We start from the raw sequence: 15,900 nt of genomic DNA on the forward strand, positions 1-15,900 counted from the left end.
GAAAATAAAAAGAGAGAGAAAAACAACACAGGAGGGGATTGCAAAGTGTGCGTGTGTGTGTGTGTGTGTGTGTGTGTGTGAACCTGACACACAGTCAAATGGCTTTTACAAATTATCTTCACACTTCTTGGATCTGCTCAGGGCAGCCGATGAGCAGGATTCACTTTTTTCAGCCATGCTACTTGAAAATCAGAGATGCAACTCCCTGGCAAGCCAATGAGGGCGGGCGCCTCTCGCTTTTTGCAACTGCTTGGCAAAAGCATGAAAACGCTCGCTTCGAGGTTTTCCGACGGGACACAAAACTGAGGTAGCGCGTCGTCTCCTGTCCCACCTGATCACAGAGGGTGGCTTGATCTCTCCCAGTGGGTGCATGAGAGGTGGAGGCGGTGGAGGGTCGTGGGGCCGTGAATACATTCGGTCCCCAGTACGGTTCAGCAGCTCGTTCATCTGGGTGTAGGGCAGCGCCGCCAGCGAGAAGGGCCCGTCCAAATGTTCCAAGTACAAGGGAGCCCTGAGCAGAGAGATATGTTGTCCTTAACTCACAGTGGGTTTGGTTCCCCTTCCAATCACCCTCACTGATTTGTGGTTTTTATCTAGTGGCTATTGTCATATCAAGTATTTAGTTCCCCGCCCCAAATCAAATGTTACCTCAACACAACAACAGACATTCTGCCTATGACTACTGCTCATGCGACACATAGCACAGATCCAGAAATTCTTTCATATTCGTCACACATTTTGTCTGAGTGACTGAAAAGTGTGAGATTTCCCCTCCGACACTCATCTAGGAGTCTTTGCGGCGGTCGTCTACTCGTCGCTTTGTCACGCATGAAGAAGTGGAGAGCGGCTCCACCAAAGAATGTTTTTCCCCCTCGAAAGCTTTCTAGATTTGTTTGAATTCTGTTCACAGGCTTGAAGAGACAGATGCAAAGATGCGGAAAACAAATGTTATTTTGCGCAGCAGAGCTTTCTGTTTTTTCTTCTTCCTTATCCTGAAAATCAACTTACAGGCTGAAGACCATCTGGCGACGGGTGTGTGAACTATTGTCATCGATTGGATGTAAATTACACCACGCTGGTCTAAATGTGGTGCACGACAGTCTACTTACTCCTACTCAGACGATGTGTACAAATAAACAAATACAACAGGAAACATGTTCAAACTTGTTGAGTTCTGTTTCTGAGAATTAATTAAACCTAATAATATACACTTTGAACTGTTTTATGAAATTAGAGATGACATGATGGGTTTTTTTCCTCAGTGAGTCTGCGGACCCATCTGATCTAGATATTGTAACAGATAATAAAATGAAAGGCTACAAATCCCTTCTTCTACAGTGGATTAAGTTACTCAAAGATAATTATAGTTAATCTGTTTATTTCTGTATCTTGTACCAGTTTAATATATTTTTTTATTTACGAGAAAAAAATGTAAATGTGCCTCTGCTTCAATTATAATTCAGACGATGCTTCGTCGGAACTGGTTTTGCGGTCCTTCCCACTGCGTTGCTACTGGGGGACAACGTCCAGGAGCGTGCATTCACAACCATCTGTATGTGCCGACACTGCGGTAAACCTCCTCATCGATACTTGGAGTCAAGACTTCCTGTCAGCCATTCATGGCGCTGACGAATCAGAAAACAACCACTTTGAATAAAATCCTTCTTTTTTTTCATCACGTTGACAGATTGGTCAGATTAATTATGAAATGGGCACTGGAGCTTTGAGACACACGAAACAGTCACAAACTGTGAGGAGCTTTAATCGTTCTCTGTTAAGTGGGCACAATGGTGGTCTGTCTGCTGTGTTTCCATGGTTCCCAGCATGTATGTGCGTGTTAGCCCCATCATGTGACCCTGCTGGTAAACCCTAACGGGCCGAGTGGCCTTGAGTTTCCTCGATAGAAGTTGTAATTGTTTGCCTACAAGTTGACCTAAATGTCTTAACTTTTGGTCTTGTAGTTACAACCAGTGTTCCCACTCTGACACGTGTGACAAATACAGGGCGGAGACGTCCACATACCTGTTGTCGTGGTAACCTGCAGATCCGTTGGCCTCTCTGTGTTTGTCGTCGGATATGTCCTGGGCGAGCTCGGCGCCCAGTGCCAGTTTCTGCCACTCCTTCTTACGATCGTGAGGCATCCGCGGTATCTTCTCCTGCTCCTGCGAGCGCTCTATCGCCTTCATCTTTGGCAGGGAGGGGGGAGATGGTGTGGGACGAGGCCGATCAAGAGGGGCGGGAGAGGGTGAGAATGAAATGGGGGAAGAATGTGTACGAGATGGTTTGTGGATGGAGAAAAAGAAAAGGAGGCGAGCGGGAAGAGACAAAAGATAACACATTAGCTGCTGTTAAGGAAATAATATTGTCATCTTCTGAGACTAAACCAACCGATAGTTACTGTTACACACTCTACAAACAGCCACATAGTGACATATTGATCAGTAGAAAGAGAAAGGTGAGCATTTTATTACTATTCAGACACACATTTTAAACATATATATATATAAATATATATATAAATAGGAAATTGACATTTTTCTGAAGTGCTGTGACACCATGTTTATTTAACTCTGTGCCACATACATATCCATATACTAGCTCCTTCCTCTTCAACAATTCACCTTGATTTGACAGAGCAAACTAACTTTCTTTTCGTACTAAACTTGGGGATTTTAAATAGTCAAACACACTGAATTAACTCAAATCCCACATACATTTAAGGAACTAAGCAGTGTGCTGCTGTAGCAGAAATCACACACAGTGTTTTATAATCAATGTAAATGTTTTCACATACCTGCCCTGGAAGGTCTAAGTACCTATAGACCTGGTCATACATGCGGGGGTCCTGCAGCTATAAGAACAAAAACAAAAAAACATAAGAGAAGCACCGGGGGTGTTGAGGCCAGCGGGTTCAATAGATCGACGCGGCCACAGGATCGAGCACAACAACAGAGTGGCTGTTTAGAGAAGGTGGGAGTGAAGGGGACAAGAAGTGCTGTTAAACAGAAAATGACAACACACGGCCGAGCACAGGGGACGTCACAATGCAGGTACAGTGGGACGCAGTGGCACTCCCAGTCCAGTCCAAACACACACACACACACATACACACACTGAAAGAGAGAGATTTCACTGGAATGGGAGGACATGCTACAAAAGGTGTTTACACACGTGGGAGAACACTTTGAAATATACAACAGCTCGCATTGAAGAGTGACATGCAAAACAAACACATGCTCGAATCAACTCAAAATGATACGTGACAGGTTAAAGCACAACAACAACAACAATGAAATGAAGTAGGAACCATTTCACAGTTCAGCGAAATACAGATGTGACTGAATCAGTTTAATCAAAACATATCATACAGAATATGCGTACCACTTTAAGCATTCATACCAGAGAATAATATGCAATCCTGAGAAACAATTTACACCGTTTATAGGTGACGGTATGTGAGCATAACGCCGGTGTTTTCAGACCCCCCCCCCTAAAAAAACCTCAACGTGTGAGCAATGACAGCCGAAATGACAGGTCACAAATATATGGGTTCGTTTTTAAAAAGGAGCTGCATCATTTTCTAAAACATCTGGCCACCGCACATTGTAGATGTGGAACACGTTACTCCAAAAGGATCGGGCACTTCCTTTGTTGGGAAATATGTCCAGCTGTATGTGGGATTAATGTAAAACAAACAACAACGTCCATGTTCATTTGAATGAACACGTCACTCAGTGCACGTCTGCCCGGCGTGTCTTTCATCGTTTTTGGACCACAGTGGAACTCTCTGGCACAGATAAATAAGATAGATGAGGCTCTGGATACCGAGGTAATACTCGTCGGGGGAATCCCTTCACGGTTGGTTTTGCTCTCCTCGTGGGCAACAACAACAACAACACAGTGGTATCCTTGAAGTGTAAAATGAGCTGTAACGCAAAGCTGCCTCGACACAAACACAACATCGTCCCCCTCGAGCTTCAGAGGAATCAAACCATTGATACGATCCAATTTCTGGTAACAGAAACACAATACGGGTTGTTTGTGAATGTGTGTATCTGTGTGTACGTGGTGTGTAGGTGGTGGTGTATTGTTTCCCCAAGAAGTGTTTCAAGGCACGGTAAAACTAGGGCTTCTGAAACATAATCTCCTGTCACTCTGCATTAAAACCCATACTAATCGATTTCTTTATGTCGCTTTGATCTTCCAGGGTGACGCACTCTGCTTATTCAATAACTGTGTGTGTGTGTGTGTGTGTGTGTGTGAAACATGCTGGCTGATTCAACACACCGTGGGGTGTGGACAGCGTCTCCTCTGCTTTAGCTGAGTGATGTTGACGCGCACAGCGAGCAGGGGAATAAATCCTAATGGTAATGCCTATTGATTCATACTGATACGGATTCATCAGGCCCATTACCCGCGATGAGACACTGGCTGAGGGGAGCGTACACGCGTACACACACACACACACACGCACACGCACACGCACGCCTCCTGCTGCTCCGCTCTGGCACATTTATACATCTAGAGTGACATAACTGAATATCATTTAATCCAAACAGCAGCACCCTGACAACACTGCCTGCTGAGGCTTCAAAGCTTCATCGGAAGGTGAAATATTTTAACCTATTGTGATTTTCCAAACTGTGCAGAGAGTCTTATAAGAAGGTGAGGTTCAGTCGGACTAGACCCTTTAACTTACAAAAAGGTCTGCACTTATCGAGTCTTGGCTATATTCAAAGAAGCATTAAGGATTACATTTGCAAAGAACATAGGGGAACAATCTGCAAGACAAGTTAAAAGAGCATCATGATGGGGTTTTGGATTTAATTGATGTCACAATGAGGAGTGTCAGGAAGGACAGGTGGGAGAAGGGCGAGGAAACACATAACACGTAGCACCACCAGGCAACCATCTGTCCGACCGAGAGCATCCCAGAGTGACGGGTTGAATGCGGCAAAATGAATGTGAAAACCGCATCGTCAACAAGAGCCGGAAGTACACTGTATTTGTGTGTGAGAGAAAATGAGAAACTGTGTGCGTGCGCGTGTGTGTGTGTGTGTGCTTGCACGTGTTCGTCACAGCCGTTTATAAATGTGGCTAATTTCCGAGGGCTGCGTGGCTCCGCTGGGTCGTCATCTTTCATCTGAATGTCCTGGCAGGGACAGTGTTGCTGCGTAAGCACAGCGAGCGCGTACGAGTGTGTGCAATCCAGCAGGACGAGATTTATGAGATGGACAGAATGCGTGCCGTCTGTGCAAACCTTCCCGCTCACTCGCACGGGCATTTCCCTGTGTGCCTGTGTGAATGTTCAATGCGACAGACTCGGCATAACTGCGGCTATGCAAGCGGGTGTATAACCCCCACGGGGAGGCACATGGCAACGGGACCACCCAGCTGCTGACAATAACACCGCACACAAGACACACTCTTGTGCTGCTGCTGATCTGCTGGATTTGGGTTGTGCAGACTTGTAACTATCCGAGGCTTCTGATGAAAGTTATAAAAGGTTATTAACCATACCCAAATAAATGCTCATTTGTTTCTGGAGCTCTTATGCTTTGATGTTCGTAACAAAAAGACAAGACTTCTCTGCTGAAACGTGTCAGAAAGTGTTAGTTTGACCACTAAACCAAAACCAGCAAGGCAAACAAGTCGATCTAGAGAGGGCTCTCATTCCAAAGACGTGCAGTTAATTCAAATCCACGATCAGCCGGCCGCGTTGTCTTGTTGTTTGTGAAGTGTCTCCTCCATGGCTGTGTCCCAAATTCCTCCTTTCCTACTTCAGTGGTATTAACGTGTAACTGACAGGTGTGGCAAAGCAAACATTTTAAGGGTAACAACGGTATGTAGCCCGTTTAGCAGCTTCTGTCTGCAGCTTTCTCCTCGTTTTCCTCTTTAGACACGAAAAGATGGGATAAGAGGGTCCAGGTTGAAAATGTACAGAATTACCGGAGAAAGCACTGACTATATTTTAAACTTAAAAAATGATTGGACATTTCTTTTCAGGTTAGACTTTCATGAATAAATCAATAAAAATGCAAACCATTAAAAGTCATTCAAAGCAACTGAGCTTTGCATTTACTTTTCTGAAACTTAAAACGCGGTTGATGAATTAACTTGCAGTTAGCGACATGTATCGGCCACTGTTTTCTCTTTGCATTTCTTTGGAGTATCACTGATTAGACTCCTCGTCTCCTATCACAAGAGTAGAACTGGGATGCAGTCAGGGCAGGTACAGGATATACTGGAGGCGTGTTAGTTGTTAGGTTGGAGGAGCTCACTTGTCCACAGCAAACCAGAGGGACAGTGGATAGAGGGGAGAGAGGGAGGGAGGGCTGCAGGCTGCCGCGTGGGGAGCAGGTGCTCTGGTGGAGGGGGAGAAGCTCTTACCTCTGGGGCAGTGAGGCAGGGAGGAGGGGTGTCAGAGAGGACTCTTATGAGGCCATTGGGACACACAAGATAAGGCATTTCCAGCTGCACAGAGTTAGACAGAGTTAGACCAGGATTCAGAAAATATCATGTAAAAGGTTCAGAGAAGACAGAGGAAGATAAATCTCAAAGCTGCATTTCAACTTTTTTTTCCACGAGACACATTTCAGGGGCGCTAGCACCTATTAACGAACCACTGAGACGATACAAAATATCACACGTATGATGGATGTCTTCACGTGGCCTAAAATAGCTTGTTTTCTCACTTCCTTTGAGTGTTTTTATCAACATGAAAATGGTATCCAAGCTGTAACTGGTAAAAGGAAACACACTTTCCTCATCTTCTTTTTGCAGAACTAAGTACTGGCTCACATTCCTTTGCTGCCCTTGCACCTGCAGCGACTGAAACAATCACACTAGCTTGCAACAAGCGACAGGGTGAAACTGAGTGTGGCTCAAAATGTGCGTGATTTTGAGAGTGCGTGATCTTGCTCAGAACTGCTGACATTGTTCTGCAGCCGGCTGATCAATGTAACAGAACATACCAAAAGTTAATTTATTGGACACTATTTTTTGCCGACAATTAAATTGTTGCTTTCGTGAGCTGTTGCATATGATCTAAATATTGTTATATATTGTTATTGTTAATATTTCTCAATCCTCATGTGTGTAGATGCTGAACTAATGAACAAGCATATTCTGTCTGGATAATGACATTTGTAAACTTGGCTTTCAACCCAAAGTTGAGTTGAGTACGCTGTGCTTTACAAATGACAGTTTAGTGCACAGCTGCCAAAGCATCGCGGTTAAAGGTCAATCAGTTTCCCTGTTTATTTGCAAAAGTGTTTGAGTAATGCATAATCTGCACATTCAGCTGCAACTCTCTGGAGCGCCTGTGTTTTGACAGTGAGAGCGGCTGCTGTGGCCCGTAGCAGCAGGGCACTGGTCACTCTGTCACTCTCGGTCCATCTCTGCTTCTCAGTGCTCGCCGTCTCAAGTTTCCTGAATGGACCTGAGAGTAGTTGCCGTGGCAACCGCAGCAAGTGGGGTGGGGATGGGGAAGCAGTTAAGATGGAGACGTGACCCTCTTTGCGTACTGTGTGTATCTTTGGAATAAGGACGTGCGGAGGGAAACGCTTTTCACGATATTTACAGCAGGTTGTGGCTATAAAGAGAAGTTCCTTCACGATTGCTGAAACATTTTAGGATGAAGAGAACGGGCGTTGATCTGAAAAAGACGAAAAAAGTAAAACGTCTGGTTCAATGTGCCAGATGTTTCATGACCAGCTACATTTGAAGGGACGTGTTTCATGTGTCTTCAGAGTTGCTCTGGTGTGTCAGCAAATTTAAAACAAACCAATTTTCTCTCAACTGTCGTCTTCAAATAATTCTGTAATTCTGGTGTTATTATTGTCCGGTTTGATCTTTGACATGTTACGGTTTAATTAGGGTCACCTATGGTAACGTGAGGAAAACCTTTTTGTACTGGCTCTGCGATTCATTTTAGCCATTAAAGTGCAACAGTGGACAAGAACAAATCCAGAAAATACGACCTCACTTCTGGACTAGTGTCTCAATAGAACAATAGGCTATATCAATATATTCCATGATAATGATAAGACATATCCAGCTGTCTGAGAATGATAATGAGACGTGAGCAGGAGACACAAAGCCGAAAGGTGGATCCAGGATCCTCGATGCAGTGTGGACTCAAACACTGATTCAAAGAGAGGCAGCTGTACTTTCTTTCTCCCCTTTCTCCTCAGTCCCTGGGACTTTCCTTTTAGTCGCTCTGTCATGGCCGGCTCAGCACATCGTCTCCTGCTAATCCACTGAGGGGGCGACTAACACAGAAGCTAAAGAGATTAGGACACTGGAGGCTTCTTTCCCCTTCCCTCTGTCCTGCGCTGCCTTCCATTTATCACTCGCTGCTAATCTGTGTGTGCCTGTGTGCAGCGTAGAGTGAGTGAATTTGGTTTTAGACCAACTATTTGGGATGTGACTCTGGCTGGTGATTTAAAGAGATGAAGTAGGCGATTAAGAATCGTAATATTTATTACAGAGATATAGTATTGTAATGTATGAAACGGCAGAGCACGGACGCTGTGAGGAAATGCTGGTTGGGAACTGGAACTATTTTAACTGAATACATTTTCTCAACTATTGAAAAATAGTCATTACACATTTCTAGACTTGCACTGTTAAAACTGGACATCACTCTATCGTGAATGCCCGTTTCGCTATGTGCTCGCCAATTCATTTAAATGTGGTCCTTCGACACTCCAGGCTCAAACATTTGATTTGCTGTCTGCTCTCTGTGGTGTAAAAAGAAACCTTGACCTGAACTCATGAACTGTGTCTCCCTGTACACCAGCTGAAATATATTACTGTTGCTGCTCACTCGAAGGCATTCAAACCCCTTCTCCCGCTTCAGTGGTTTCAAGGGATGTTGAGTCTAGAAACACTTTTAAAGATGCAGCTGCACAAAGCTCAAGCTCCCTTCAGAAAAGATTCTGATCTCTGTTTAGTAAACATGTCAGGACTTCTTTATTTTCCTTTAATTGTTTATCTTCTACATAGGAATCCTGGATGTCATATATGTTCCTTCATGGTGTTTCTTTATGTGAGCCTTTTTGCATTCTTCTGTCATTCTTTTTCTCTTTCATTTTTATTAAATTACATTTTTTATTTAATGACGATTTTTGTCTTTACTTCCATTCGGTATGTTCAGCATCTGGTCAATACATTGACATGTTTTCTATGTTTAAAAATGTCTGACACCCATAACCAAGCTTTGTGAAAATGAAACATTATCGTTTGCTGACCTTTTGTTTCTTTTATGTGTTTTGTCTGGAACACATTTCATTGCATTACCTATCGGTCAATTGCATATGCAAATGTGAATGTATTTGCCACATTGTGATATAAAAGTGTTCATATTAGTATTCAAATATTAAGTTCAATCCTGGCCGTAACTAACCATATCAAGCCTGATGGATCATCGAGGTCTGGGTCGTGGAATTCCTGCTACCGACTACGCCACTGCCCTGTTGAGACTCCGCCCACTGTTGAGACTCCGCCCACTCCTCCTCTCTACCTCCATCTGCCTGATGGATCGTGGAGGTCTCCATCGTGGAATATGCCTACTATGAACTATTCATACACTCTGTCACATTCATTGAATGTATTTAAACTCTAAATCTGTCCTTCTGTACACATTACATCTATTGCATCTGTCCATCCTGGAGAGGGATCCTCCTCTGTTGATCTCCTGAAGGTTTCTTCCCTTTTTTTCCCCCTGAAGGGTTATTTGGGAGTTTTTCCTGATCCGATGTGAGGTTTTGGGGCAGGGATGTCTATGTGTACAGATTGTAAAGCACTCCGAGACAAATTAGTAATTTGTGAAATTGGGCTATACAAATAAACTGAATTGAATTGAAGTTGGGGGGGAAAGTAAAATGAGCTGGAGAGAGAGAGTGAAGATAGGAACGCCGAGCTGGAACATGTGTGTCATGGAACAAAGTGTGTGGGCAGCAGATCCCAGATAGCGTCACGGTGACTGACAGGTGGCGCAGCCCGTCAGGTCCTCGACGCTGCAGCTGCACGGTGGATCGTATTCGATTTGTTTCAGCATTTGCCTGTGCATTTCCATGCCCGAGTGTGTGAGGTAACAACGCCAACACTGTCTTGTGAAATGTGCCGTAGTTAAGAAGCAGAGAGGGATTTAGCTGGTGTCTGTGATTGTCTGGTGAAATAATAAACTGGAGTGCAAAGAGTATACATATTTTCCTGCAACAAACACACACACACACACTTCATGAACACTGGAACTGAGAGGCACATTGAGATGATGTTAAGTGAAGAAGCGTAAGGCTGACTGTGTCCATATAGCCTTTTTCTCTGTAACTAAAGCGCTGGCACGGCACTTTTGTCAAAATCTACAGTATCTTCAGACACAGACAGAACAAGCTTCTCCTCCACTGTCTTGGTTACCAGGGAAACGAGCCTCACCTCAATTGAATATGTGAATGGTCATCTTAATGAGCGACAGTGACGACACCAGCACCAACTAGAAGCTGCACAAAAAAGTTGAAGCGATCTAAAAAAAACAACCTTGGGCAAAGAGTTTTTTTCTCTAAGTGACCACATGTGGTCAAACATTTGGAGAAGAAGAAAAAAAGCCTTGCCAGGGATTAGGAAAATCACTATATGGACACTTAACCTTCATCTATGTGAACTACTTTTCCATCCCTCACCATTTTAAAGGTTGATATCTTCTCTACACTGTATTTTCCTCATTTAGACTGTTTATCTAAACAAGATGGTTAACCAAACCAACAAATCTATCATTAGAATTTATGAAAAAAATATGTGCACATTATTCCTTGAATCCATCCTGCTCTCCCTGTGCTTTTCCTCTAGGCCTTTCCATGGGGTCTGTCTCTCTGCCAGTGTGGTGAAGTAGGAAATGAACATGGCTTTACAAGCTGAGCCCACCCGGGGCTTTAATTAGAAGGAAATCATTGGAATAAGCTTATATCCAGCATATCCACCTAACCCTCTGGAGGAGAAAAAAAGGCTTCCATTTAAAAAATGTATGCATGTTCTTTCTATCATAACTCTAATGCATGCTAAAAGTCAGCATAACAGAAAATAAATATCCTTAATTTTACATCTTCCCAACTAATTATTGGCTTAACTTACCCTCTGTCCTCTGAGCCGATTCCCTCGATTATTAAAAACCTCATGACCAACAAGTTATAAGCTCTTTATTCCCTCAGTGGGAAATCACTCTCCTTATTCCTCACTGAAATGTGACTATAATAGGCTTTGATTGACTCTGGGTGGGTGGGGTGGGCGGGGGTGATATGGAGCACGCCCTGCTTCCCACGCATGGAAATACAAGCTGGGACTGATTAAGCTCCTGATGGTCTGAGTAGAAAAGCCCTCTTTTTTGAGTCGGGGGTTAAAGCTTTACATTTTATGTGCAGGGGCTCCTTTATTTAATGTGTCTGCATGCCTGAAAATCCAACTTCAGATTGAATGTATGTGTGTACAGAGCTCCCATCTGAAGTTACAGTTTGTGTGTGTGTGTGTGTGTGTGTGTGTGTTTGTATGTCTAGAAGCCGAGCGATGGCTCACAGTGAATGAGCAAGTGATCAGCAGATGCTCTCATTAATTAGATGTAATCATCACACAAGAAATATGTGAAAGGGCTGGAGGAAGACTTGATTGATCTTATGTGGTGGCTGCTAATGCATCCGACTACAGCCAGGCCTGTGTTTCTATCAGTGAATCACCCCGTCAATTTATTCAAGCAAGAAAAGCTGATTTGCATCTATGGAGACTACAGGAATCCTCTTTTTCACTCTCACTTCATGTCTTCCTACTCGCCAACCTCAGTGCTCATGTGCTCACCACAAACACATCAATCTACTGCAGCAACAAAAAGGTCAGCACCGTCCACAATTGTTGCATGAACAAGACGTACAATGTACTCGTGCCCTGCCGGGACCCGGTGCTTGTGATTGTTCCGACGTACCTTCTGTTTCCGCCTCTCCTTCCTCTTGTCCTCCGTGTCCTGCAGCATCTTTTCTCTCCACAGGTCAAAGAAGTAGGACGGGTTGGTGTAGAACTTCAGACCCTCCTTCCCATCGTCCCTGCAGGTCGACAAAGGAAACCAACGAATCACGTGGCATTGTGGTTGACATGCTGGAGAAGAAGTGTTTCTTTTCTTCTCTGAAGCTAAATAATGATAATAACGATAACTTAAGCAAAGCTTCAAAAGGCTGGAACTTGGGTTCTCAAAAGTGAATATTTGCTGCCTGTGTTAGTTCTGAACAATAAACTGAATATCTGTTGATTGGACGTAAAGGATTTTTAGACATCTTGGCCTGTGAACAAATACAATGAGCAACATTTTTTTTCAAGAAAATAATTGTCACATCGATCAATAATGTAAGTTCCAGATCGAGATGATGGCACATTTCAAATGTAGCTTTATTCCATTCACAGCTGCAACTAAGCATTGTTGTCATCATTGATTCAGTTATCCAATTATTCTCTTGGACAGGAAACGGTAGAAAGAAGATGTCACAATGTCCCACAGGTCAAGGTGAATAAAAATGTCATGTTTTGTTCAATCAACAGTCTAAAGCCCCCAAAATATTCCCTTTAGAATAATGTCAGACTAATACATTCTGAAGCTGGAAACAGATCATTTTTAAATGTTTGAAAAAAATGTCAGTTATTTAATTGAAATGGATTGTTTTCCTTTTAAAACGCAGCGAGAGGGAACGTTTGAAAATAATAATGTCTCTTTTTCTGTGTCCTGCCCTTGCCTGTCTCAGTCTGCTTCCCTTCAGCAAATCATAAGTTTACCATCTGCCATGAATAATAGCTCATGTCCTGCGTTATCATTTATTCTCTCTCAACTCCGCTCTCTGTCTCCTGCCTCCACATTGCAGAAGCCTTTGTGGTTGGAGGTCACCGGGGAGACCAGAGCCATGATGATCGTGAGGGAAACGGGAAAAGACTTCTGACAGACACAGGTAGTTATCACATCAAAAGGTCATTCTTGACAAGGAAACTATCAGACACGAGCGGCCACAGATGCTGCCCGGAAATGTCATTTTATATCAATTTGGTGATATCTTGGAAATTAAATTAGAAATATTTTGTTGGGTGTATCACATTAATTCAGAGGTCCGAACTTGAATTTAGCTTGGGAGGCAATCATTTGATGATGACACCGATAAGAGCAAGAGTACAGAATATGAAAAGGCTTCAAAAGGCATGAAGGCTAAATGGCATGCAACACAACAAAGGGAAGAACAAACAAACACATGTAACTATGGGATGAGGAAAGAGCGACGGGGAGCTACTCTGGTGTGTGCACTGCGGGTAGTAATTGACCGTTTGTGTAAATCATTACACATCGTCTTCATTCTGTGTTTATTTGAGGCCTTGTGTGTTTGTGTGCGTCTTTTTTTCTCGGTTGCATGAGTGATAGAAGGAGAGAGAGCAGAGCACAAGTGTTCAGTGAAGATCAGAGAAACAACAGCCTGGGAAGTGTCCCAGGGAGACTCCTCGTGTAATGTGTGGAGGAGGAGAGAAGAAGAACAAAATGAGGAGAGGAGCAGAGAGAATAACTCAAAAGGGGGTGTTTTCATACTTTTCTTGGTCTTGTTTGATAAGTAAGTGATATTAGGCTCATACAACTTGTGTTTTGTTTTTACCTGTATAATTATCTCGATTATGTAATCAAGAGAATAGTCGTCAGGTTAATTGAGAATGAAAGTTAGCCCTAATATTAACATTTAGACGCCTACACACCACGTCTTACGAAAACACTGGTAGAGCAACAGTGCTCTATAATAGATACTTAATCCACTCTGTTGGACCGCGTGCTCTGTGCACCCCATCAGTTGTTATTCAAGGAGAGGAGAACAATGTCAGCCAGTGCTGACTTTAAGGATTACATAGTTGATGTGTTCATGTCTAGTTCAACTATCACCAGTAATCCTTGTTTGATGAAAAACTGACATGTAGCCTTCAGCTGGGACCAAAAAAAGAAAAACTAAAAGAAAATTGGGAAATAATTTCAGTGAGGCAGACACCCACAGTGGCCTTTTGCTTGGACATGTCAAGGCCCAGCCGTAAAATAAAAAGTTGTGTTTTCTCTGTAACTTTCAACTGGTTTGAACACAGAGACGTGTCATGTAAAATGCTGCAGGAGAGAAAATGAAGTGAGAGGAGAAAGAAAGTGAAAAAGCAGAGTGAGAAGGCTGATAAATAACAGGGAGGGAGTGATAGCCAGCAGAGCTTTTTATAGATTATTCATCTTCAGATGTATCGCTCTATTGCTCTGCTTACCCGGTTCTACACTCAAGAGCCAAGAGATGTCTGGTGTGAAGGAGTCACACACCTGCCAATAATGACATACCGACCAACCAATGTGCACAAGCAGCTTAGGGTGTTTTCTATTTTCTCTGTGTGCATCCTTCTGAGCATTACTGTTAATAAACAACTTTTCTGTTGCAGGCAAAGTATGTGTGACGAGATTGTAGCCGTCACCCGTGGGTTTCCCCCCCAAGCACCAAGGATAGCCAGACAGCCGCGACGAGGTTCCGTTGGACGACATATTTATTATATTTCTTGTATTAAACACACACCGAGCAGACCGCAACACAACGCGTCTGCTCCCTCTGCCCCTACCTCCAGCTCTGCTGCCCTTTTATATGCGCAGCAGCCGAGGCCAGATTGGGGACAGCTGCCACAGTATGATTTAGAAGAATGGGCCAAATGACAGCCAATGTTCAAGGCTATTTAACTGCTTTTGTGTTTACACAGTAGGGTGCAATCAGTCTTTCTTTATGCCTTTCAATAAATTACAAATACATTTTTCCCTAATCGAGAATAGAAACGGATAAATATATGAACATTTGTTATCGTTAGTGAAATGCTGGGCTCACCAATTGTAGGTAACGTCGTTTTTTTCTCAAAGAAGGAAGCAATGTCACTTCTCACAATCTCCTCTATTATGTATAGGCAGCTGTGGGACAGTGGTGAGCAGGTCCGTCTTTCAATCATGGGGTTGGCGGTGTGTCCTTGAGCAAGACACTTAACCCTGAATTGCTCCCTGTAGCTGTGTCTACGCTGTATGAATGTCACATGTAAGTCGCTTTGGATGAAAGCGTCAGCTAAATGGAATGGAATGGAATGTCGTAACATCATGTCACTTGAAAGATGTGGATTTAAAATGCACCGTAAAAACGTACTTTTAGCACACATTCATTTAAAAAACAAAACAACAAAAAAACACATCAAATCCAGAAATCCCAGAAAACCTTTTGTAAAGTCATGGGAGCTGTGTTCAGACCTGTAGGGCGTGAGGATGTTGAGGGGCGGCGGCTCCTCGCATGTCTGGTAGCTCTCCTGCAGTGGGACGGGCAGCGACTTCCGGTCAAACAGCTGCTGGTCCTGAATGGTGGAACTCCTGAAGGCCTTCCTCATGGTAATGTCCTGAAGAGACACTACGGAATGGAAGGGGGGATGGAGAATTAAAAAAAAAAGAGAGAGAGATGGGAATATCAGTTATTAAATCAAGTTTGTATTAATAAAAAGAACCAACAAACTCTCTGTCTCACTCATGTCTGAACACATCTTGTCATCATCATGGTCATGGTAATCGTCGTCATCATCATCATCATCATCATCGTCATCATCAAAACATCATAACAACGAAGCACTAAACCTATGAGAAACTATAATCATCCTCTCCTGGACGCTGTACTGTTGTCCTCATTGGATAATAAAACAAACCCACACAACGTCCAGACTAAACTAGGCTACGGTAGAGGAGGCTCGGCCAGGCTCAGGTCGTCGGTCAGCGGCTGTGGGGATAACTGCCCGTCTTTCATACGGGAACAGCTGACATTTCCGGAGGGTGAAAGAAGAACTTGATGCTGC

General features: G+C 43.5%; 1 protein-coding gene across 5 annotated transcripts in view; it reads right to left on the reverse strand.

Annotated features, from left to right (window-relative positions):
• wasf1 (WASP family member 1) overlaps positions 1-15,900 on the reverse strand; it is a 51,859-nt gene that overhangs the window by 3,636 nt on the left and 32,323 nt on the right. For 3 of the 5 annotated variants that reach the window (XM_056427790.1, XM_056427788.1, XM_056427789.1), the window contains exons 4-9: positions 15,311-15,464; positions 11,972-12,089; positions 6,391-6,474; positions 2,795-2,851; positions 2,023-2,186; positions 332-511 (exon numbers count right to left, since the gene is read on the reverse strand). In XM_056427790.1, the coding sequence (XP_056283765.1) occupies positions 332-511; positions 2,023-2,186; positions 2,795-2,851; positions 6,391-6,474; positions 11,972-12,089; positions 15,311-15,464 (757 nt within the window). The remainder of the gene's footprint in view (positions 1-331; positions 512-2,022; positions 2,187-2,794; positions 2,852-6,390; positions 6,475-11,971; positions 12,090-15,310; positions 15,465-15,900) is intronic. The other 2 variants (XM_056427793.1, XM_056427794.1) reach the window with 2 other exon arrangements.

The sequence above is a fragment of the Pseudoliparis swirei genome, chromosome 12 (genome assembly GCF_029220125.1).
Source record: "Pseudoliparis swirei isolate HS2019 ecotype Mariana Trench chromosome 12, NWPU_hadal_v1, whole genome shotgun sequence".
Lineage (NCBI taxonomy): Eukaryota > Metazoa > Chordata > Actinopteri > Perciformes > Liparidae > Pseudoliparis > Pseudoliparis swirei.